Source organism: Thermobia domestica, chromosome 9, assembly GCF_964235325.1.
Source record: "Thermobia domestica chromosome 9, izTheDome1.hap1.1, whole genome shotgun sequence".
Taxonomy (NCBI): Eukaryota; Metazoa; Arthropoda; class Insecta; order Zygentoma; family Lepismatidae; genus Thermobia; species Thermobia domestica.
Window position 1 is genome coordinate 126,320,275 of NC_137462.1, and position 26,269 is coordinate 126,346,543.

The window sequence follows — 26,269 nt, forward strand, 5'->3', positions numbered from 1 at the left end:
GATTTTATTTCTTTGAATATACAGTATACAATGAAATAATGCATTACATACACGGCAATATTGAGATTAACGTATGATGTTCATTGGACAACACGCTCTGAACCAGAAAGATTGATCTCAGAATAGAGAAATGTTTCGTGCGCCATCTACTCACAATTTTACTTCCATAAAGACTTGACTCACAAGGGAACATCTTATATTGATAGTAGCATTAACCAATCAAACAATTTGCAATCGATAGAGGAGTGAAGAAAAGTGAGAAATCCAGAGTTTACGGGCCGACACACAGAAACACATAAGATACAGAGGAAAGAAGAGTCTAGAATCATGTGAAGATAGAAATGCGAAAGGTACACTGACACATGATTAAAGTAATCAAAATGACATTTACACAACAGTATAGTGAGCAAACATTGTACCCACAGACATGCTCAATAACATCATATGTAATGCAGTGTTGCCAACTGACCACAAAATATGTTTCGTTAAATGGCACGGAACACAAATTATAACATGTAGGAAATCAAATTATGAGTAGAACCATACCTGTGAAGTCATGATGTACAGTGTTGCTAACATTTGAAGATAGGCATATATGAATTTCTACTAGAATCTCGGTTGTAGAAAAGTACATATAGTATCAACGCACTGCGGAGCGCTATATCAAAAGCAACTCTGAAAAATTGACTACCAATAATGTGTGAGGTAATATAAAAATTCGTGCATGAGAAAAGTAAGCCTGCTAATCAATTGTCAATCCAACAGCATGCATCATTTCAGTTTTGTGTGTTGTGTTTGATACTAATCTGATTTTCCACTTGGGCAAACCTGCTTCGACACTGTGCTTCGTCCCTTATTTTCGTGTTTCAGTGATTACATTTTTGTTTGTTGTGTCATATTTTGGTTTTAACTAGTTTGAATCGTGTACTGTATGTTCTCTTCTACATCCGAAATTCGTATAGGAATTCATATAGTCCTATTTTCAAACACTGTGCATTATGACTTCACAGGTATGGTTCTAGCATCTAACAAAACTTCATTTTGTGCTCAGTTGGCAACACTGCATTACATATGATGTTATTGAGCATATCTGTGGATACAATGTTTGTTTACTATACTGTTGTGTAAATGTCATTTTGATTACTTTAATAATTTTGATGTTCTTTCTGTGTCGGTGTATCTTTTGCATTGCTATCTTCACATGATCTAGATTATTCTTCCCTCTGTATCTTCTGTGTTTTTGTGTGTCGGCCCGTAAAACTCTGGATTTCTCACTTTTCTTCACTCCTCTATCGATTGCACATTGTTTGGGTAACAATACTATCAATATAAGATGTTCCCATGTCAATGCTACCAACTACTGTCAGTGCCGAGAAAAGTTACGTGTAAGTTGGGTTGCATCTGTCTAGGCGTTCTCTCAACTGCAAATAACCTGGACTTCCAAGCAATAGAATTATAACAGTCAGGGGTCCAGAAACTTATGTGAGTGGCTGTACATGTCCTATTACCTTAAACTTTATGCATAATTCTGCACAATATTGGTGTATAAAGGTACTTTCTGTACCAGAGACTTACGCACGTATAGGTCCTGAGAGTCCGGATTCCCTCAAAATCCCGACTTCTCTGTAAATTAGTCTAATTTTAGGGATAATTTTGTAAATTTTAAAGTAATTTATCATTGTACTGAACTGGTACAATTGGCACACCAGACAAATACAGCGCATCCCACTAGCTTTCGAACCCGAAAAAACGTTGTAATTTCCGAACAGATGTACATAAGAAAATCAAATTCACAATACACGTACCTTGTTTCATGCTAAACATGAGAAAGGGTTGAACAGAAGCGCACACGTCAAAACAAAGACGATAGGTGGCGCCAGGGGAAGTGCTGCTTGGCATGGTGCGCGTGCGTTAGTGTGACTCGAGTCGCTGCATCGTGAGGACGGTTCTGTACATCGTACAGGAACGCGTGTTCATTGTTAAAAAATATTAGATATCGAGATCGTATCAGACCGTTCAACGTGAATTTTGCCGTGAATTTGGATGCCGTAAAGGACCATCGAAATCATCAATACATCATTTGGTGAACAATTTCGAAACAGCAGGAACCTTGCTTACGGGATATGGAGGCGCGCGTCCACGGATGTCCGAGGAGACAGTACAGAATGTGCGGCGATGTCTTTTGCAGTCCCCTAAGAAGAGCCTGCGTCGAATATCACAAGAGGTAGGGATGTCAAAGTCAACTGTGCAAAGAGCCGCCAAAAGAGCCAAGCTGTTTCCATATCGCGTTACAGTCGTCCAGGAGTTGAAGACTACAGACTGGGAAAAGCGCGTGATGTATTGTCGTTGATTGCAAACTTTGTTGCATGACAATCCAGGAATCCTAGACTACACTTGGTTCACAGATGAAGCTTGGTTCCATCTCTCCGGTTATGTGAACTCGCAGAATACTCGGGTGTGGGCCGGCAAAAATCCGGATGTGTACCATGAAATTCCACTTCATCCCTTGAAGGTGGGAGTTTGGTGTGCAATTTCCCGACAGCGTATCATTGGACCCATTTTCTTTGAAGATACAGTAAACACACAAGTTTACTTACACATCTTAAGTGAATTTGTGAATCAGCTGGACGATCAAGAACTGCGTCGCGGTTATTTCCAACAAGACGGAGCAACATGCCATACTTCCAACGTGGCCATGGCAGAAATTGAGTCCTTTTTTGGTGACAGGATAATCTCCAAAGGATTGTGGCCACAAAGATCCCCGGATTTGACACCACATGATTTCTTCTTATAGGGTTTTCTTAAAGGTTGTGTCTACAGAAACAACCCACGATCACTGCAAGGGTTGCGAAACAACATTGAGAATGCGATTCATGAGATCACACCGGAGACTCTACATCGGACTTTTCACAATATGGGACGCCGTGTACAAACATGTCTTGACGTCCAGAGAGGACACTTTCAGCACCTGCTGCGACAGTTATGTATTCAACATGAAACAAGGTACGTGTAGTGTGAATTTCATTTTCCTATTTATATTTGTTCGGAAATTTTAACGTTTTTTTTTTGGGGGGGGGGGGGGTTCGAAAGCTAGTGGGACGCACTGTACTTTGGACAATACTCAAATTAATTTACTTAAACTCTTTACATGCTGCAGAAAACCCAGGAAAACCATGACATATGAGTAGTATTTTACAATTCTTTGGTATCACGTATTTCAAATCACTTTTCGATTTCTATAATGAGTTAACAACTAATAACAACATAAATATCATTTGCAATCTTGTTACTACATTACAAAATGAACATTTCAACTTCCAAATAAATAAAACAATTTTGCAAAATAGTTTTTAAAAATTGAGAATAATTTTTCTAAATTTTCAGAAGAAAGCTTTAAGAACTACGAGACCCCTTTTCAGCGATATCTGTTGGAGGAAAAATATACAATTAATTAATCCAAATTCTATCGTCAATTAAACATAAATTCAAAGATCGTATTCAAAGGGTGGTAGATACAGTACACAGAATCTAGCACAGTAATCTTAGATTTGAATCTAGTTTAAGTGTTCAAGACACTTTAGTTCTCACGATATGAACTGATGAACTTAGTTGATACACTAAAGCGTAAATGTGTCGGGTCCCAACTAGTATTGTCTACAACATGAAACGAGACGAGAAAACCTTATTTTTCCGTTTCGTCTCGTAAATTTTGTACATCTCGTCTATTTTCAAGAAATTTTTAACATCTCGTCTCGATACTAGAAGAACTTTTTCTCATCTCGTCTCGATACTAGAAGATTTTTTCTCATATCATCTCGATACCCGAAGAATGTTTTCTCATTTCGTCTCGAAACTCAAAGATGTTTCTCATCTCGTCTCGATACTCGAAGAATGTTTTCTCATCTCGTATCGATACTAGAAGAATTATTTCTTGTCTCATCTTGATGCTTGAAGTATTATTTCTCATCTCGTCTTGATGCTCGAAGAATTATTTCTAATCTCGTCTCAATACTTAAAGAATGTTTTCTTATCTTCTCTCGATACTCAAAGATTTTTCTCATCTCGTCTCGATACTCGAAGAATTCTTTCTCATCTCGTCTTGATGTTCAAAGAATTATTTCTTGAGATGTCTCGATACTCAAAGAATTCTATCTCATCCCGCTCGATACTCGAAAAATTATTTCTCGTAATGTCTTTATTCTCGAAAAGCTTTTCCCGTCTCATCTCGTCTCGAAATGTTTCTGGTTTTGGTTTGTATATTTGGGTACTTTTTTACATTATATTTAGAAGTTACCAAAATACTTTCTCGTCTCAGTGGTATAGAAAGAATATGATATAACAACATTTAGAGCATATCGGAGTATATTGTGTAATAACTTGCGTATCATTAAACGTTGATAAATGCTCATCTTGCAATCATTTTATCAAATTACATTATACTTTGAATTATGTAACATTAAAAGAAAATTTGAAATCTAAGACTTTGGGTGAACTAGTGTTACCCACAAAACTCGTAAAATTTCTCATCCCGAAATCAAATAAAACAGAATCTCTAAGTTTAACGTCGCACGATTAACCACTTTAGGCTAAGGAAAACGGGTGATTAAGGCAAGTGAATGATTATGGAAGAATAGGTGGAATGAGTGTGTGGAAGGAAACGTGAGTGCCCAGAGAAAACTTACAGAAACAATATTGTCCGCCACAGTTAGTTGGGCGGGAATCGAACTAGAGATCCCTCGCACTATAGGTAAGCGCTCTCCCACTGAGCCACCGTGGTTTTTCATCTCGGAAAGGAGAGGAGAATCGTCATATTTTTTGTATTTTGTTCGAATTTACAAAGGTCTCGATTCTCGTCTGGTTTCAAGGGGAAAATCGACAGGAGACGAAACATTTCTCATCCTGTGGGCAACACTTGTCACCATACTACAACATTTCCACAATTTGCGAAGAGCAGGGTTCCTTACAAACTAGAATAACCTCCAAACAAGATATCATCACTACAAATACGCTGAATGATCTACAAAAATTACAGAATGGACTTGCTCAGATTAGAATAGAGAGCTACAAGAGTTCCTGTTACATATGGATTAGGATCTAGATTTCTGGGTTTTCTATGGCCATGTCAGTCCGTCACGTATAAGCAGTGGCGTATTTAGGGGAGTGGCTTCCGGGCTTAAGCCTCCCCCGAAATCTTACTTAGTATAGTAAAGTAAATGAAATATCTTGCAGAATTTTCACATTTCCAGGCAAAGCCCCCCCGAAAGTTAGCAAAGCCGCTCCCGAAACAAAATCGTAAATACGCCACTGCGTATAAGGGATGACGTTCCTTGGAAATCACACTGGAGGAAGGAAGAAAGGAATGGAGGAGGAAGAAAGCTACATGGAACAATTAAAGTAATTACCATCCCAGCGCTTACTTGGTGTGAATGGGAAAAACCCAGGAAACTTTAATTTGAATAGTTAATCTAATCTAAATGCATAAAAATCTCACTAAAGTCAACATGCAAAGAAAACTTAATCTAACCCACTATCAACAAGTAAGACTAAATAAAGTAGGAATAAATTAACAATTCGATGAAAACAGCGGTATTTTGATTGGCACAAAAAGTTTACAACTTTGATATGTATACTTACCTTAATTTTGTAATTCATGTTATAATTATTCTTCTGGTTAACGTATTATACTTTTCTATCTTTTAACACAACGATTTGTTTGTAGATTTTACTATTTACTGTTTGTTAACTCATAAGTTAGATACATTTTCTAAAATTTATCCCCAGCATACAATATGAAAGATTCAATATCCATACCACGCAATAAAAAACTGGGAAAGCGTTATCTGTTTCGAGGACACACCTCAATGGCGATCTGGGTCAACAATTCTACGACGTCTGCCTAGGTCACTATTCACGGTTGGGCATTTCCGTAGATCACAAATGAATATGACATCAGTACGAGTGATCCACGACAACCGAATACGAAGTCGACAATCACCCGTGGCAATAGGATCGTCAAGCGGTTTACAACTCGTTTAATAGCTGCTAGCAATTTACACAAGTTTATACCACTTATCTTGACCTCAAGAGCCAGTAAATCTCCTGATAATGGGGGGTTAAAATAATTCTTGGAACATTTTATGCAAAAGAAAGATATTCCTGTTATATATTGACTTTCTACCAGCGGAGATACAGGTTTAATAATGATGTGATAGCAGGGTAAAAGTGTGGGGGAACACGGGGACACCGTACCCCCGCTTGCATGAAATATCCGTCGCGTCCCCCCACTTTCTAACTAAATTACAATGGGGAAAGATGTGCACGGAGGATGGTATGACGTCATGCGTCCCTTTACCTTTTCAGATCCACTTTTACCCCCCGGGTGAAACGAAATAATAATAATACAAATGGATTGCTTGAAAGATCCTGACACACAATCATAGTCAAAGTCTTGCAAATGAAATCAGAAAAATAAACACACAGCTGAACAAGACTGCACTTATTTAATATAAAAACACATTTACAGACACGTGACGTTTCGATCTTCTAGCCAAGATCCTCAACAGACATACAGTCTTGATAAGATCATTTAAAATATTTTCTATAAAGCCCTTTAGGGTTTTAGGCAAAACGAGAATGAATCTTTTTAATATTGCACCCCCTAGTTTGGGTGTACAAGGAATTTATTTCCGGGGGTGTCCGAAAATTTTAGGGGGTGCCGAGCGATGTTAGGGGGGTGTAGATAAATCACTGAACTGAACCTATTGGCATCATCAGACAATGTCTCCGATGAAGCCGTTCAGTCAGTTGGTGAAAGATGCAAGTATCCCTTTTCGCTGGTAGCAATTTTTGCAACACCTAGTAAACTCCTTATTGTAGGCGGGAAGCAAGTTATTTGATTGACAGTTTCTCAGCGTGATCTATGTAAAATCACCAATTTGTTCTTTCTTTCCACATGGGTAGTTTGACACTATTTGTAACATCTTCAAAATTAACCAGTAGAACAAGTTTGTTTACTTTTCTTCTTTGATTTTTTTTAAAAGAAATATTCTTTCAAACCTCTCTCCAGAACACTTGTCTTAATCTGATTTCTTAGCCAATCTTGAATAGAAAAAACATAAAACAAAACAAAAACGAACTGACCGTTCATGCGGTTTCGCTGGAAGCAAATGCATTCATTATTACTCATTATTACTCACACGGTATGACTGGTAAACTTGCTATGATCACTATCAATGAGGCAAAGTTATGATTTTATTTCTCAGAATTCAAGGTAACAAACTTCTTCTTCTTCCTCCTTTCGTTACGTACTAAAAGATTACAAGGAAGATATCTTGACAAGTAATGAGAACCCGTTCATACGATTTAGAAGGTTATGGGTTCAAATCCTTGTTCCGAACATGTTTCATAAATTTTTCACTTTTAATTTTTCTTGTGCATATTTTTAATTTTTTTATTATACTTTCAATTTTCTTATTTAAGAAACCATTATGTGAATCATCAACCATAATGGTATCATTATGTTAATATGGTTTCTAAATACGAGTTATCTTTCTTCAATAAAAGAGCTCCTATTTACAAAATAACCAAGTCTATGATATCGTATTCAATACCTACTCGGATAATTTGGAATGTAAGCAGGGGCGGATCTAGGACGGACTTCTCGGGGCGAGGGGCGAAAGATTCTCAGTTTTCTCTCTAAACGGGGTCTTTCAGTATTGGAGCCTGTGCCGCTGGTTAACTTCCTTCGTCCCCCCAGATTCGCCTATGAATGTAAGAATATTTCTGCTGAAGGGTGAATAGTTTTTGCTTTTAGTACTATATTTTGACTTATATAAATTAGGATTAAAAAAATAATATTTTCCAGCAGAAAAATAATAATTATCATTTTATTTTGGTAACGATCGACATATGTTTCTAGCGTCACAAAAGTTCGTCTTTCTAGATTTTTCGAAAACTATGCATGAGAGAGCTTACCCTCTAGCAAGATATTTTGTTCAATTCCATTCAATTCCAGTATCACCTGAATAAGCGTTAATCCAACTAGTGACAGTTGTGCCTATTATCAAAACTAACGCTTAAAAAAAAATCCAAACCGTAACAGATCAATTTGCAAATTTACATATATGAATGTATTTTTACCTGCATACATATAAGTAAAATTACAAGCGGAGGTGATGGCAATCTGTTTGCCAAGCCTCTATGTAATTCAATTTGCACCTGTAAAGTTGTAAAACAAAATACATGTATTATAGTAAAATAGTTTACATTGCACGATGTTTTTTTACATTATACAATGTGGAAATACACCTTTAAGTGTAAAATATTTTACAATAAAACATGTAATTTGATTTACAACTTTACAGGTGTAAATTGAATTACATAGAGGCTTGGCAAACAGATTGCCAACGTTTTTTTTTTGTAAATTTACCCATCAATTTTTTTAGAGTGCATGTGGTATATGATTGGTTTATGTCGTATATTTGAATAATATTTAAGTTAAACAGAAAGTAAAATTTAAGTGTTGATTATTACTTTTAAGATATACCGTATCTCATTAACCTTACTATGTACTGCCAAGATGCTAGTGTCAAAGTGAAGAGCTTAGTGAGGATGGATATATTTCAGTATCAGATTCATCTCAATAAGTACCATAGCTCTTGTATATACAACATCAAATTTTTAGGTTTAAAATGAAATCCCTTTTTCTCAATTTTCTCGGAAAATATGCATAATGTTTTATACTCACGTAAATCATTTTGTTCAACTAAATAAGATTTATCAATTCGTATAATTAATATATAATCTTTGGACTTCTTTTTCGGTCAGTCCCTAATAATATTGTGGAATTTGTTTTATCTCCCTCCACAGAATTATCCAGAACTAAGTTAGCCACCCCTATTTTCCTTAATTACTGTGTTTTTCTTATTTTTAATAATTTTATCCTTTTGCAAAGTGAGTATGTAGGGTAGTATTCCAGACGTAACATTCTTTTTGAGTCATTCAGCTTTTTATTAGTATTATTACTTTAGAAACCCTTTATCTCATATTTATGAGCTACCAGTGAGGGCACAATGGCTTAGTGGTAGAGTATTCACTTTTGAGGTGAGGAGTTTCTGGTTCGAGCCCAGACTCCTCCCACATTCTCATTTCATCGTTTTTTCATAACTACTCACTTTCATTAATCACTAGTCTTCGTTAACGAAAAGTGCATAACCCTGGGACAAAAAAGAAAAAGAACCTGGAAGATTTTTTTTTTTTTTTTTGAGTTACCACCTTAGGTCTAAATGAAATGAACTGTACAAGATAACACTTAAAGCAGTTTCCATCACACATGCATCTACCAATATTTGTATATACATGAAAACATGGGACGTAATGCTCCACAATCCGAGTTTTATTCATATCGATCACGGGACTTATTTATTTATTTATTTATGACTTCTTTTACGTGGCGAAGTTAAGGCTTTGCAACCTTCTTCGAGCACTTTACCAAGTGAATACATTATATTAAAAAACACCAATACATAGAAAGTTTTAACAATCACAAAAGGAAAGTATTTTAATCACATAAAAATAGAATATCGTACTTAAGTAAAAAAATAGTTAAATACATGAAAATAAAGAAAATAAAAATAATATACAAGAGACGAAACAAAAAAATATGTCTATGTAGGAATACAATGTAAAATATATATAAAAGCTTTACAAATTAACATGAGTTACTAATTGCGTGTATATTCATACATGAGTAATTAATAATCTGGGTAAGACGAAGATGCCTCACGTGCTACTCATACCCTTATCTTTGCTTAAGAGGAGTGAATTTACAGATTAGCATCCCATACATTACAGATTTGCATACAGATTTGTATTCGTACTTAAGAACCATATACTTAACGGCCTTTTCACATAGATACACCATACTTGGCATCAGTCGTTCTTTCAGAAGAAAATGTTCCGGAGGGGGGACACACTTAGTATTCCGGGAGGGCACTGTTGGTACTATTCTATTTATTGTATTATAGATGTATTATTTTGGGCTCCTCCCTGGGGCACTCTCAGAGCTCCGGGGGGACAGTGGCCCCAAAAACATGTCTGCAAGAAACACTGCTTCTCATCAACAATATTTTCAATCAAATATGTTCAAAGAGGATTATGCTCATTGGGTTAGACCATATTTGATGGAAAATTCTCAACTTGCGGACACGTATCCTGCCAATAACGGAAATATGCTTACTATGTTGACGGATCTTATTACAATATAAACTTAAAAGAATTGTATCATTTGTGCAATGGCTATTACAAAGGAGTCACTAAATGTTAAATTGGCATTTATTAGACATTGATTGCTATGGTTTTATATGTACATCTTTTTCTTTCTCCTATCATATGGACACTCCCCTATCATTTTGAACATACAAGAATGATATACGGTCTCGTACATGAATGAATTTTACAAAATTATATACTGTATAATTTTAGTTTCGAATTGACTGCTTATCTATTAAGTATATGTGACGACTTTTGCGGAAAATTACATCGGCAAAAAGTTAAGTTTTAAGGCAAGAAAAGAAATATTACAACTTCAATGCTAATTCTTGTACAGAAACTGTACTAATTCCTGTAAGTTTCCTTTCTGTAGCTTGTAGCGACAAATAGTATTGCAACGAGACGAGAAATAAGGTTTCCTAATCTCGTCTCTACTTTTTCCTTGTCGTTTTATAAATTTATGTATAAAATTTATGCCGTTATTTTATTTCTTGATTTCATCTAAAAATTGTCAGAATCACGTCACGAGAGGTCCTACGTAGGGTGTGGTGTAACAAAATTTAAATGATATTTATTATTAGAGTATATTGTGTAATGACATGCATATCTTTAAAACGTTGATAGGCGTCATTATCTATGTTAGTATAATCACTATATTAACATATACTATGGATCATGTAACAGTAAAACAGTGTTCAAAATCCAAGAATTGGGTGAACTAATATTGCACACGAAACTCGTAAAATTTCTCCTCTTGTCTCGAAAACCTGACGAGAATTGTCTTTTGTTTTGTTTTGTTTTGTTTCGTTTCGAATTTAAAATGATACTTCTCGCTTTGTGGGCAACACTAGCGACAAACCTTAATATTTTTTTTTAGCAATGTGCCTCCCCTGAAGAGCCGCCGCTGGTATATTTTGTTGTGTCAATGGATTCGAATGTTTCAAAATGAAATTATTATCTTAACGTCCCATGGTTATGCCATGTAAGCTAAATGAGACGGTGATGATGAGTAATGAATAAAATGGTGGAATGAAGAAAGTGAGGAAAAAACCGGAAAACTCCGAGAAAATCCACACACACACACACAATGTCTGCCCACCACAAAGCTCACTTGGCGGGAGCTGGGATCGACTCAGGGATCTCACACACCAGAGGTAAACGCTCCACCACTGAGCCACTACGGTCCTCTTTCAATTGATTTAAGTAAGAATACTTAACTGGACGTCCAACCAATAGAGATTTTATGTGTTGTAATCGTCTATTGCAAATCTCTAGAAATGAAAGCAACATTTTCATTCGATATGCTTGACCACTACTGATATCCGAAATAACATTTTTCATATATGTAGATGTTAAGTTGTAATCTAAGCATAAGCTTAGTAATTACTACAAATATTAAGAGAATTGTTTAAAAAGTAATAAATTTTGTAAGAAATTGTGCTCTGTACTGAGGTCTTTTTTCTTCAAAAGAAAAACAGCAAGAAGTTTAAGTTGTATTATAATATTCACTATGGTGTGGGATTAATTAAATTATTTCAGAGAAATTATTTCATGGTGTATGCTCTAACATAACACGTAAGACATACTGTGAGAAAATTTTAATGAATCTACAAACACGTATATGTAGTTTGCTTTTGTCTTTGAAATAGTTTCAATTTAATTTTCAATCTTTCTTTAAAAAGAAATCGAAGCTGTAGTGGATAATGAAGAAAAGCAGATAAATTGTCACAAAGTAACGACGTTCTGTATTTGGACTAGATAATGGTAGACACATACTGTATATGCAGAAGCGGATTTAATGTTTTGCTATCCTAGACTCGTTACTCACCCCAACGTACATACTTTTAACACAATAGAAAATGAAAAATAAACGTATTTATGCATATTTTTGTTTTGCGTTTTTAGTAATGAATTTTCATTTTGAATCTGCTGTGAAGAACGATTTTAATCACAAATTTGTGTTTTTTTAAAGTTATAGAGAATAATTAGTTTTATTTTTAAATGTGAACTGGTGCAATATTAAAAGAATCTGGTTTTGAATTTTTTTAATGTGTAGTAGTGTGAATACGAGGATGAATTGGAAAATTCGTAGCCTGACTTACAGAATTAGAAAATATTTGGATAACTTATGTCTTATTTTTCCACGTAATTCCTCTCGACTGATATACATTTACGCCACCTCTCCTAAACGCCTCTGTACCACTTTTAAAAAATGATCCCTCGAGCCCTGCAAACTATCCCAGTACAGCACTTTTCACCTCTGCATCCGAAGAAAATCGCTGACCTTTTAAAAAAACTTTTTCAGGTTTCTAACGAAGTGAAAGTTCGAGGGGAGGGGGAAGATCAGGTGATTAGGTCCGGTATGGCAACAGTTTGAACCCACGGGAATAAATTTTTGCCATGGATGCAAGGAACGATTGAATGCGCGATATAGTCCAGCTCGATTTTTTCCATGTCACAAATTTCCGTCTCTTCCGCCGACTTAGCGCCTTATAAATTTCTCACTTGAAACAATATAGAAATGAAATTTTACACAGTGATATAAAGCGAACATAGTTATGCAGCTAATAAATACAAACATGAGATAATTGCTACCTTCCTAGTCAGGCCACGAACTTTCCAATTCACCCTCGTATTCAAACACCAAAAGTATCACTAAAACGAATAAAATAATTGTTTTGATTAGACTATAGAATAGTAGACTATAAAAATTTTTTTGTAATAATCATGTTCACTATTATTATTATTATTATTATTATTATTATTATTATTATTATTATTATTATTATTATTATTATTATTATTATTATTATTATTATTATTATTCAACTTTAGCATTTTTTCCTGTTATTATATTTTCGTTCAACGTGCGCCCCTAAGAATATTACGAGCTTAAGCCTGGGCTTAGTGGGCTTAGTGGGCATTTAAAAATGTGTTATTTTTCAGTATCATCACAAATAACGGAAGTCTTCTTGAAATACTTAATCAGTTCATTCCTTCACTTTCAGAGTAGTCAATATTCAACTTTAAAATTATTTTGTAATTTGATATACTTTGATTTCTCCTATACATATACAATATAGATAAAAATGACCATAAAATCACCTGCAAGTTTACAAAGTAACATAACATTTCAAAATTACAAACAGTGACTTTAATAACATCTATAAACATATAGAATCTTCTAGATTCTATGGGACACGAAAGGACTTTGAATAAGCACCTGCATTATATCTTTCCATAGTAGGCCAAAAAAAAAAAAAAGTTTATATATCACAAAAGAAAACAAAAGAAAAAAATGGGTTTCGTAGAATCTAAGCCCTAATTGTTACTAATGCTCCTTGAAAGAATAGTTACGTAATATTTAACGTTTTTCGTTAATGGTCATTACACCTTCCATGTCTCTAACAAAATAGTGCACAGTGTGATTAAATGCACACACAAACACAAACATACACACACACACTTCCAACTTGCATCACACGCTGCGGCGCTGCTGGAGAAAAGAAAGTCAAGGGCGGAGGGCGGGGCGCATCCGACGTTTGCCTCTCCCTCCTGGATATGTATATAAAAGCAGTACTTTCCAGCATCAAATACATCAGTTCACTCACATACAACTGTGAAAAACCCTTACAAAACACACAATCATGAAGGTCTTGGTAGGTATCTATAACACTACGAAAGTACTTGTGTTTCCTTTAAAGTGAATTGAATACATTACTGGAAATAGGTCTAACAGAGTTTTGGTAGCTAAGCTTCCAGTTTACCTGTTATATTTAGATATGACTTCAATGTTAATTATTTATCTATATATATATATATATGCATAGTACACACTAGAAATAATGAAATAATGAATATAACTGTTCGTAAGTAATATTTTGAGAGTGGCTATTGTAGATATTTCAGTGGGCCTGACTAGCAATAGTCAAGCGCTTCTGGAGCGTGAAGTGGGGTCCCTGGTTCGATTATCAGCCGAGTAGGTTTGTGGTAGACAACATCGTATCCGTGGATTCTTTCGGAGCACTCCTGTTTCCTCCCACATTTTCATTCTACCAATTATTTCATAATCGTTCACTTGCTTAAATCATTCGTCTCCCTTAGTCTAAATGACAAACGTGAGACGTTAAACTGAAAGATTTCATTTCACATTTGTAGATTTTTCAATTTGTTTACGAATGTATGTGAAACTCATACTTTAAATATGCTAATAATGTAAGTTTCTGATGCGATTTTGAATTTGTAGATATTCACATAAAAATTTCCGGTATAGTACTCATATTGAGGATCAATAATTCATAGGAAACCGACCGCGGAAGAATTAATAATACGTGGTTTAAGTGGTCTTTTGCGTGAACTATATAACACAAACCCAGACGCTCACCAAGATTGTTTTCTTGGCAGGAGGTCAAAGTTTAAGGGGAAGGGGGTTCAATGCTACAAGAAACTACGTTTATGTACGTATATTGAACTGATGTTTCTTCTACACATGAGAAAACGATAAGTAATTGTCACCTATATCCTCAGAAAAAATGATGCAATTAGATTGGTTTTATAAGGAAAGAAAGAGTATAAATGAAGCATAAGGTCAAAATCTTTAGGCTACATCAATCATTTCTCTACTAAACAAATATAGTTTTATTAAGAAAGTGTACAAATATATGTCAAGCTACTAAGTTATATTTTTTTGCGGGGGGGGGGGAGTTTCGAACATGGTGAATTCCCCTGCTAGTAGATATAACATGTTTTAAGATAACCCTATTTATAAGGTAATGATGATAGTAATATACAGATTTACATTTATTTCAAATTCTAGAAATGTTTTGAGTATGTTCTAAGTTTTTTTAGAAATTTTGAAAAAAAAATAAATACTTAAAAATTCATTATTTTACAATCTTTTCTTCAAAATTTTCCAAGAAATTTTCTCAAAAAAAAAAAAACTTCTTATATGTACGAGGAAAGGCGTTCGTTGTTTTGTTGTTTCAAATAACTGCATGCTAAAACCCTTTTTAAACAAAGAAAAGTTTCAATTGACTCCAAGGTATTGTTGTTTATTCAAAGGTTATTTAATGTGACAAGTAGAAATCTATAACCAAAAGTATCAAACGTTTTCGAATTCTTTGTTGTTCAGTAACGTGTTTTCAGTTCAATAGTGACTTCATCGATTTCAATGACATCTTTCTCAATAGCAATAAGCTTCTCTGAAGTGTTGACCTGCCTCACCTAAGTTTTTATAGTGGAGAAACTTCAGATATTCTTTTTTTCTTTTTTCTTTGAAATAGCTGACAGCAGACAGGGATATTAATAGTTTGATTTGACCGGTTTCTTCTTCAAGTCAATTTCAATGTTCCGTGTTTTTACAAAATTAAAATTCTTTATGTATAATGCAGTATTGCCTCCGAAATCCGAATGCTGTTTAATTGGAACAAATTGGAATATGAATACTGCTTTGAAATCCGAATGTCTATCACCGTTGTTCGTGCGTGCTTTTTCCATTCGCTTGGATTATCCCATATGCTTTGTCTCAGTGTTCGTAGTTTGAGGGAAATTTTTCTAATCTAGGGAAATTTCGTAGGTAAATTTAGCAAAATGGGGAAAAGAGAATTTTTCGATATATCGTGAATAATCCAGGGAAATTCTCGCGTCAACTGATTGACCAATATTAATACTTAAATTTTTACTTGTCTTTCAGAAATAAAACAACAGCATAATTTGCACCAATTGTTCACTAGATGTATCTGTGTATTTTTATCTGAAAAAAAATGAGGAAAAGGTAGAAAAAAATAGAAGCAAAAAGCAAACAAATTCAACTAGTGTGATTGGCACTTCTTTTAATATAGCTAAATTAATCTCATCGCGTAACTTCTATCATAGGAATTGGACACTCGACGAACTATTAAGAAATTGATAAGAAAAAGGAAAATTTTGTGTCAGTCGAGGAAACTTTTGGTAGGGAAATCTAGGGACGTTGTCTGTCATTTCGTTCGTTGTCGGAAGCTGTAGTGAAAAGAATTTCGTGTGATTTTTCGCTCCTCTAATTTTATCCTTTTGTACATGTTTTTATGTTATACATTTTAAATAATAACAACTTAAAGTATTCGCCATGGGATCTCAAAAGTTCATTTTTATTCTAGTATTATTATTTGTTACTATTTCCACCTTAATTAAAATCCAGTTAATTTACAGTTGAAGATCATTTTGAAATGTCGACTTCGTAGAACTTAGATTAACCCAGTTTGTATTATTTTAAAGGAAAAAAAGAAAAACTTCTCTTAGAACGAGAGTCACTGTGTTCGTATTTATAAATTAAAATTAAGAAATAACGCATTTTGACAAAATGGGGTACACTTAACTGTACTTGAGAAAGAAATCAGTTCAATGAAGGCATTGAAATTTCATTTTTTTTTCGTCCAGGAGAATATATGCTTGCATAAAGCAATGATCAAATAAACAAAGAGGGCGCTATTATTTTACTGAGGATACTGGATCTTGCACAATTACTAGTTTATAGAGTACATTCACAAATTAAGGTTGGTTTCTTCTGTAATTTTTTGTGTGTACTCTATTCTCGTATGTCAAACCTTAGATTCTTTTCGTAATGTTTCAAGTTAAAGCAAATGTTGTGTTTCTCACTATTTCACTATTTTTCACATATTTTATTACGTGTCACACTGTTTCAATTATTAGTTTTAATTTTACATAACGTGTTTTATTTTAAGCTTTCATTTTCGTATCTATTATTTGTAACGGGGAAGTGTCCATTTTAATTTTTCTGTTTTAAAAACTCTGTATTATACTGCAAAAACATCTCAATCTTGAACTATGCTATGATGTGGACTCGAACTGACCACCAGGATTCGAATCAGCAACGGTCATGTCAGGATTTGCTTGGCAGGAAAGGCCAAGACCCTCCTCGTTATAAATACATCTTTTTAACGTTTTTCATTATTAAAGTATTGACTAAAAGTACATACACATCCTAAACTCAGGGGACAGCGGTCCTCCCTTCAAACTTTCAAATGACCCCACTAACTCGAATCCGAGTTTCTTGTACTAAAGGAGCCTGAACATTAACACAGGCAGAGACCATTCTAGGGGAGCTTGAAGGTGGTACCAAGGAAGATTGACCCCACATGGACACTTCTAGCTACGGACCTGGAAGGCTCTTGGGATTGCTACGTTCTCAGTTATATGCTTCCGTTAAATATAGCCTTCTAAAGTTCAATGTATGAAACAGAATTTTTAAGAAATAAAACTCAGACGATAATCTAAAAATAAAGTTGTATTATAGAGAATACAAGAACGGTTGCCATATGGGCTAAGATTAGTTTATTTTTAGGGCGACGATTTCCAATCTTTTAATAAACATTACATGCATCTATTTGGTTTTAAACGTGTTACTTGTGATTTCTGAAACGCTTAGAAATAATTAGTCTTATTTAAGTAAAGTTTAGGGTAAGTCTGTTAATATTAATATTGCTTTTAATTAAGAATTTGTTAAGTTGAAGTCTAGTAATGTACATAGTTAAATAATTTTAAAATCTTACTGGAGTAAATTAAAATAAATTAAATTACCAATTATTTTTATGTAAGGTTTATTAGATCTTTAAAATAATATTCTAGTTTTTAAACGTTACCTACAAGCAAATGTGCGCATTCATAATATGCCACAATAACTAAATTAATTTGAACCTTATAAAATTGTCTTATGTATACTGGCTCAGGAAGGCTTTTCTAGATCATCTTAAGTTAGTTTTATGTAATATCCTTAACTGTTTCGTGTCCTTTGATGTCGATTACCATTCTACTCATCAAATCATCCTTTCAAGTCTGTTACATAATGCTAGCAAGCGAGAAAGCGCAACATTTTTGGAGGCTTACTCAAGTATAATTCCCCTGAATCTCCCTGATAGAAAATAATCTCTTTCTCAGCAAGAGTGTCCCCATACTAACAGGGTACAGGTACTTACTCTCAAAAAATCCTGTAATGTTTCCTGATACCAATATCTCACTCAGTTATCTGATACCAATCTCTCCACCAAACAGACGGCATAACTCTCTAAGTAGTTTAACAATTTACCGAAATTAGTCTCCTAGAGAAATGAGTAGTGGTGAAATCACAATTGATAATGATATAACTTAGCTTACTGAGTTGGAACAAAAATCAGTGTAGATATTGGAAATTCGCTTAGTATTTAAATATTGTCATATTATTGTTGTGATGATATGGTACAATATGATAAGTGAACTATAGTGCAAATTCAAATATCTACTCGAAATAGTAGCTACTTAAAAATATTGGGCCTTATGCAGAGTCGTTCTGACGAATGATTAGTTCCATACTAAAGAATTCGACTAACATATGTTTCCTGCAGTAGTCAGTCCTTTAGTATGACGCTAATCGTACGTCAAAACTACTCTGCATAACCCTCATTATATTTAAATATACAACAATAATTATTTTTCCTTCTTATATCATTTTGAAAAAGTTTTAAAACTTCAATCTTAACTTGAATAGGCTGTCGTTGTTCTCGCTTTGGCCGCTTGCGCCTTTGCTGAAGAAGAAAAGAAGGAGAAGCGAGGTGTTTTGGGTGCTGCTTACGGCTATGCTGCCCCAGTAGCCACCGCCGCCTACGCTGCTCCAGCTGTTGCTGCTGCCCCAGTAGCCTATGCTGCCCCAGCTGTCGCTGCTGCCCCAGTCGCCTACGCTGCTCCAGTTGCTAAGGCCTACGCTGCCCCAGCTCTTGCTGCTCACCCCGTTTCCTACGCTGCTCCAGCTGTTGCTGCTGCCCCAGTAGCCTACGCTGCTCCAGTAGCTAAGGCCATCGCCGCCCCAGTTGCCGGCTACGGTCTTGGTTATGCTGGTTACGGTCTTGGATATGCTGGTTATGGCAAGGCCATCTATGGTTAATCATTCGTTATGCAAAGGTAAGTGGAAGAAGAACAATATACCACTATTTAAGTATTTTACACATGGACAAGCCAGAAAGAAACTTAGGAGAGTTATAATTACTTTACCTAGCTAAATAAATACGCTGTAATCAAATCATTCTGTAAATTCTAACCCGAAATAATCGCACTCTTTGTTTTCGTTCCCTGAAAACAGGGAAAATAATTTCTGTAGACATATAGGATAGTAGCGGATCTAGCCCGGGGGTCTAGACCCCCCAGTTTTCTGAGGGACAAAAATAATTTAAGCTATTGTTTATATATTATTGAAAGTTTATAGTAAACATGATATAACTATCATAGTCTGGGCTCTGACTGGCCCCGCAATTTTTTACTTCTACATCCGCCTCTGGTGTAGGAGATAAACTCTTGAATGATCTTAAGTTTGTTTCATTGTTACACAAACAAATTCAATTGATCGTATAACCAGCACAGACCCCTAACTACGTATTTCATTTTTTTATATTGTAAAAATTGCCGGTCTTAAGCAACCAGAATCGTTAACCGATTTGGGAGCTACTCAAATTAAGAGGAAGCAAACTTGGGCCTAGAATGGCTGAAACACTGGTGTAGTCGACGTCATACGCTAACTATACATCACCCAAACAAAAGCTGCCTGACTACGGGATTAGCGCTACGGAACGCTAATATTAAAAATGTAGCTGTATTGAAATTGTAACGGCTATCAACACTTTTAGTCTACAATTGCTCCAACTTTTTCACGCTATTGGTCAGTTTTTCCTGAAAAGTAAGCGTCATCATTATCATTTTTTTTACTCCCCTACTTAATGAGAGAGGGCCTAATTAGTATTTTTACTATGGAATATGTATATTGTTTCGGGGTCTATATAATAAACCTGTTGGGAATTCTAGTTAGAGAGAGCAGAAAGAGGCACAGCTCTTGACAGAGGCCGGAAGGTTTCGGTGTCGAATTGTAACTAACATATATTCTTCAAAGGATTCCAATGCAGATATTGATGAAAATGGTTCCAGTACATTTTGAATTAAATAAACATATACTATACTCAGTGGCGTATTTAGAGGGGCTTCAGGGCTTAAGTCCCTTCCGAAATCTTATTTACTATAGTAAAGTATATGGAATATCTTGCAGAATTTTCACATTTTCAGGCAAAGCCCCCCCCCCGAAACAAAATCGTAAATACGCCACTGACTATACTAGATTTTTAAATTTTAATCTAAATGTATAAAATGTGGGAGAGATGTCTCCATTGTAGATTTAACTATTCATATTATCATGAATAAATAAGTTTAACGATGTTCAATGGAAGCAAATAATATGTGAACGTGTAAAACTCAGTAGCATTACGTTCGCAAGTAAAATTTCTATTTTCTTAGTGCTTCTGAAAACTTTCAGTTTACTGCAACACAAAGCTGAGTTATTCATATCGATTTTCTTTTCTTCCTCAGAAAGTGAAGTTGTTAATGATGTATTTTTTTATGATATCAGTATACGCTTGGTTTTAACGGATTTGAATATATATAATTACATTTTGTTTTGTATATATTAATTTTTTATATACATATCTTAATTCTTTTTTAATTTTTTTTAATTTCAGATTTTAACTTATTCAAAGCATCATCATAAGTGAATAAAATCTATCAACTTAATATTGGCCACATCTCTTGTCATCTCTCACAAAGGCAATGTCTTTCAGAAGCTGCATAATTTTCGCTCTCGTATCACTATAGGAGGATGCATTATAAATTTTGTGAAATTTAAGATTTATGTGTAATTGCCAAATGTAAATTTAAACATGGATTGTATGTTGGTGAATTTTGTGACATTGTACATTACATTAATAAATTAAGCCATAACGTATTTATTGTAATAAGTAGTTTTTACTGTATTGCCATTTCTCTCATCTCTAAATATACTTATCAATGTTTCAAAATTAATTTGCACTTCAAATGAGTTCGTAGAAAACGCACGAGGAAATCCAAATACGTATATGTTGAAGAAATGATCGAAGGAAAAGGTTACAAAGCGTATTTCGGATTATGTGTAAGCAGTGGCGTATTTAGTATTTTGTTTCGGGGGGTATGCACAACATGTAAATAAGCACTTATATTTTTCCTTTCGGGCACCGAGAAACTTTAATAAAGTGTTACATATAACAAATTTATTTCGGGAGGAGCTTGAGCCGGATAGCTACCCCGTAAATACGCCACTGAGTGTAAGACATAGCTGAATGAATTCAAAATGAAAGGAAATCTTACAGTTTATGGCCGTTAGGTTGAAGGAGACGATGATTAAGGCGAAGGAATTATTATAGAAAAACTAGTGGAATGAGAAAGTGGGAGGAAACGGAAGTCGAGAAAACTCACGGACACGATGTTGCCCACCAAAAACTTACTTGGCCGAGGATCGAGACAAGGGTCCCGCACACCAGAGGTAAGCATTCTACCACCGAGCCATCGACATAACTGGAAGATCAACACAACTGATCTTACAGGACATTCAACTAGTCCTCGGAATGCAATAATCTTTTCTGTTCAAGCTAAAGCTGAAAACTTTTCTGTTTTAAAAATTAAGCTGTGTCGAAAATTTCCAAGTTGATTTAAAGGAATACAATTAAATGACTAATAGATGAAATGATATTATCGTTGTTATGCTTTCGTTGGCTGCTATTTGAACGGAATTGCCAACGAAACCGAAAGGTGTAAAATACTTGGGATGTTTGATTGAAGAGGTAAAAAAGCATGGAAACTGTAAGAAGCATATTAACACCATGCTGAATTTAACTACTGTGAGCGTCAAGGGCACATCCACACTCGAGATCCACCAAGTCCGAATCCCCTCTATCAAGACTTTGTAACTCGACGTACATTTCTGCACTTTCATATATATACAAGTACTTATAGTACTTATAGTCTTTCGAGTGTAGAGTTACATTGGTTTAATAATAATTAGACGTAGTGAACCCTGGTGTTTCAAACTTTAGATCCACCCCAACAAAATTTTCTGGGCACGTGCCTGCTGAGCAGGCCAAATATTCTATCAGAACTCGTTCGCATGATCATATTTACGAATAAGGCTCATAATTAATCTTGTGGAAAAAGTCACATTCGCTCATTTTTGATTGATTGCATCAAATTTTGGGTATGTTTGAACATTCTGTATTTCTTCATTACGAAATTTCAGGTAACTCTGGTGTTTTCCGTGGTTTGATTGATTTCATGAAATATCCTGCCTTCCTCATTTATCTAATGACTGCACAAGTCCCGGGCTCAATTCTCGGTGGGAGAGCATCAAAGACATTATGGTAATCTCATTTTTAAAATAAAAATCTCGTCTTCTATAGCCTAACCTCTGATAGAGAACGTAAATACAAAATAAACAGTCTTGAAATGTTGAGTTGAATTGATTTTGAGTTTAACGTTCCATTCAGCCTTGAAGAAACAATGCAAGAACACATGGCCTATAGCCTACATCTCAAGAACTTATTGATCAGTGGCGTCTCGTGACATAATGTTTTGGTAGTGTAGCAGTAATGCGCCATAAGGGTACACTGCTAATCTCGAAAGGGTTTAAACAATCTTTCCTCTGATGCGGAACTAAAGGCAATGATTTAGTTAGCAAGAAATATTCAATAAATTTCAAAATGATTAAGAATTTATTCATAACATATGTAACAACTAATAATAGTGATAACCAAATATATTTAACACTTAACATAACAAACAACACTTGAAATTGAAGTTTCCCCTTTCAATTCTTGTTGATAGCGGTGTGAACAATTCCACATTTCAACGCCCATTAATTACTACTATCCAAATAACAATAGAAAGAACTTTCTAGTTTTAAATCCAAAAATGTTTTAGTTAATTTAACCGTTAATTTTAAAATAAACAGAACAATGGTTACGTGTGATCCGATGAACATATCCCTCGGAATCGAAGTATTAATCGGTCCAAAAATGGTGCAAATTAAAAGGTTAGAATTTAGAACATACTTATGGTCCCGTTGAATATGCCACATCAAACACATACTTACAAACGATTATTTATATAATTGATCACATTTCAGGCTTTTGAATTCACACCACTTCACAGGCGGATCTTGGATTATTTTCAATCACTCACAATTACGAAATTACTTCCAATTCAACTTAACAAATCACTATTACAATTTCTTAGATCAAATTTGTATTCTTAGATCCGACTTGTATTACCTTTTCTTCTGTTCTGACGCTAATCGGAGGTTGACCACATTTCTACCACAGTTCATAGGTGGCGCTGCTAACTCTTGATGAACAAACGAAGCACGATGTTCATTGAACCTGACCTACTAACATAAATCAGTTGCTAATTGTATGCGGAAATAACTACCATGAAATAACTGTATGCGGAAATCACCTGTTTCAGTGTCCAGACTAAAGTTCTCCCATTTTTTTTTCTTTTCTTGGAGAAATGTTACAGTATTTCACAGCTGTTAGAAAATGGTAATCCTATAATCTTATACTTATTTCAATATTCTAAATAAGCAAAATGATAAAATCAATTCAGGTAACCAAATATACTTAAACATAATAAAAAGTACCTATTCATAACAAATGGTCCATTTCATTTGTATTAAGAAATCAATTCTGCTGTTTCTCGGAACAGTCAATTTGTCAATAACACTTTTGAAGTCTAGCTTTACCATTTTTTCTCTATTAATACTATAGCTAATGAACTGAGATGATTCTGAATTATCATTTCTTTAAATGCTCTTATATTCTTTAGTACAATAAAACAACTTTAAGTTTCTGAAATGGACACATCAATATTCACTATGATTTTCACGAATTTTTCGTGTGCTGGAAGATTCTACGAATTCATTATTATTTTCACAATACATTAATGGCATCTGCATTAGACTCAAGACGTCTGCTGAGCTCCCTCCTGGCTAAGTGGTTAGCATTTGCGCCTTTGGCTTCAGAGAACAGGATTAGATTCCCGATGAGAGCTCATGAAGTTCCGTTCCCACGTTAAGTTGTATGTCCCCGTCTCATATACCTAAACTGAAAGAGATGCTAAACTCAAAATCAAATAAAATAAAATCGGAAGTCCGTTGTCTCGTATACTTGAATTGTCAAGGTATGCTGCTTTATAAACTGTTAACACTATACAAGCAACATGCAATGCACCAAATTATTATGACAATTACAGAAGTCCCTTTAATAACGAACATTTTGTCCATGTGTTCTTGCATTGTTTCTTCAAGGCTGAATGGAACGTTAAACTCAAAATCAATTCAACTCAACATTTCAAGACTGTTTATTTTGTATTTACGTTCTCTATCAGAGGTTAGGCTATAGAAGACGAGATTTTTATTTTAAAAATGAGATTACCATAATGTCTTTGATGCTCTCCACCGAGAATTGAGCCCGGGACTTGAACAGTCATTAGATAAATGAGGAAGGCAGGATATTTCATGAAATCAATCAAACCACGGAAAACATCAGAGTTACCTGAAATTTCGTAATGAAGAAATACAGAATGTTCAAATATACCCAAAATTTGATGCAATCAATCAAAAATGAGCGATTATGACTTTTCCCACAAGATTAACACGTTAGCCGCCAAGCCATATTTCGGGGGTATTTTGTACCCCACGATTTGTGCATCAGAATTATGCACATGGCGGCCATAATTATGAGCCTTATTCGTAAATATGATCATGCGAACGAGTTCTGATAGAATATTTGGCCTGCTCAGCAGGCACGCACCCAGAAAATTTTATTGAGGTGGATCTAAAGTTTGAAACACCAGGGTTCAATATTACGTTCACTACGTCCAATTATTATTAAACCAATGTAACTCTACACTCGAAAGACTATAAGTACTTGTTAAGTTATGCCACCCATGTTCTCAATATATATATATATATGAAAGTGCAGAAATGTATGTCGAATTACAAAGTCTTGATAGAGGGGATTCGGACTTGGTGGATCTGGAGTGTGGATGCGCCCTTGACGCTCACAGTAGTTAAACTCAGCATAGTGTTAGTTCTTACACTTTCTATGCTTTTTTACCTTTTCAATCAAATATCCCAAGTATTTTACACCTTTCGGTTTCGTTGGCAATTCCGTTCAAATAGCAGCCAACGAAAGCAAAACAATGATAATATCATTTCATCTATTAGTCATTTAATTGTATTCCTTTAAATCAACTTTGAAATTTTCGACACAGCTTAGTTTTTACCTTCGGATAATAGTTAACTTTGGTCGAATATGTCTGTCCTAACTTGTTTCTAAACTTTCACAATCAGTCAGTGTACTAAATGATATACCGTAGTTTGCAACCGTTTAACATAATTTTCTACATTATAGGGTAATGGTAAGATTTTAGCTAAAAAAAAAAAAAAAAAAACTTTCGAAAAAATGCTTCCGTGTCAAACAGGCCTTACACTCACTAGTACTGAGAGAGTATTTAGGGAAATCTAAAAATACAACCGATCAATGATGTAATGGAGTGTGTACAGGAATATACGAAGTACACTCATCTAATGTTTTTATGGTACAGGATATATGTATTTATTTTAATTCAGGAATGTAATTGGAATATAATGGCGTACATAAGCTATACGATGGACTTATATCTACCAAGAATTCTAGCAATACATAACTGTAACGTATTTAAAGGAAATAATAAATACTAGCAAACACATTTATAAGTCAGTGTACAGCCACGTAACATGTTTTCACTTTTGCCACTTTGAAATACATTGAGAGAATCATGTTTCAGCATATCAATAATATTCCGATTTCAATATTATTTTTTTTTAAAATTACGTCATACAAACTAAATTTCTTAAGATAGTGTGCATATGGCAATGCTATCTGTTTAGATTTTCCGAGTAGTCTTTGAATATAGCACAGTTGCATTTTGATGCACAAGAGTGAGTCTTTTAAATACTACATTGGCAACACTTATCCTACTTCTGTTATAATATCCATCACGGCTGAGATTAATGGGTTGGACTCTGATTAAATAAATATAGAATAAAAATCTGAAAACGGGGACACTTAAACGGCATCTGGACTGC

The 26,269-nt window shown here is 34.7% G+C and overlaps 1 protein-coding gene across 1 annotated transcript in view; it reads left to right on the forward strand.

The window, feature by feature from the left end:
* The window catches only part of LOC145661002 (uncharacterized), a 44,491-nt gene extending 23,420 nt beyond the window's left edge, over window positions 1–21,071 (forward strand). The window contains exons 3-5 of the mRNA XM_081726439.1: window positions 15,660–15,748; window positions 18,788–19,197; window positions 20,796–21,071. Coding sequence (XP_081582565.1) covers window positions 15,660–15,748; window positions 18,788–19,180 — 482 coding nt within the window. The 3' untranslated portion in view covers window positions 19,181–19,197; window positions 20,796–21,071. The remainder of the gene's footprint in view (window positions 1–15,659; window positions 15,749–18,787; window positions 19,198–20,795) is intronic.
* Window positions 21,072–26,269: the final 5,198 nt, after the last annotated feature.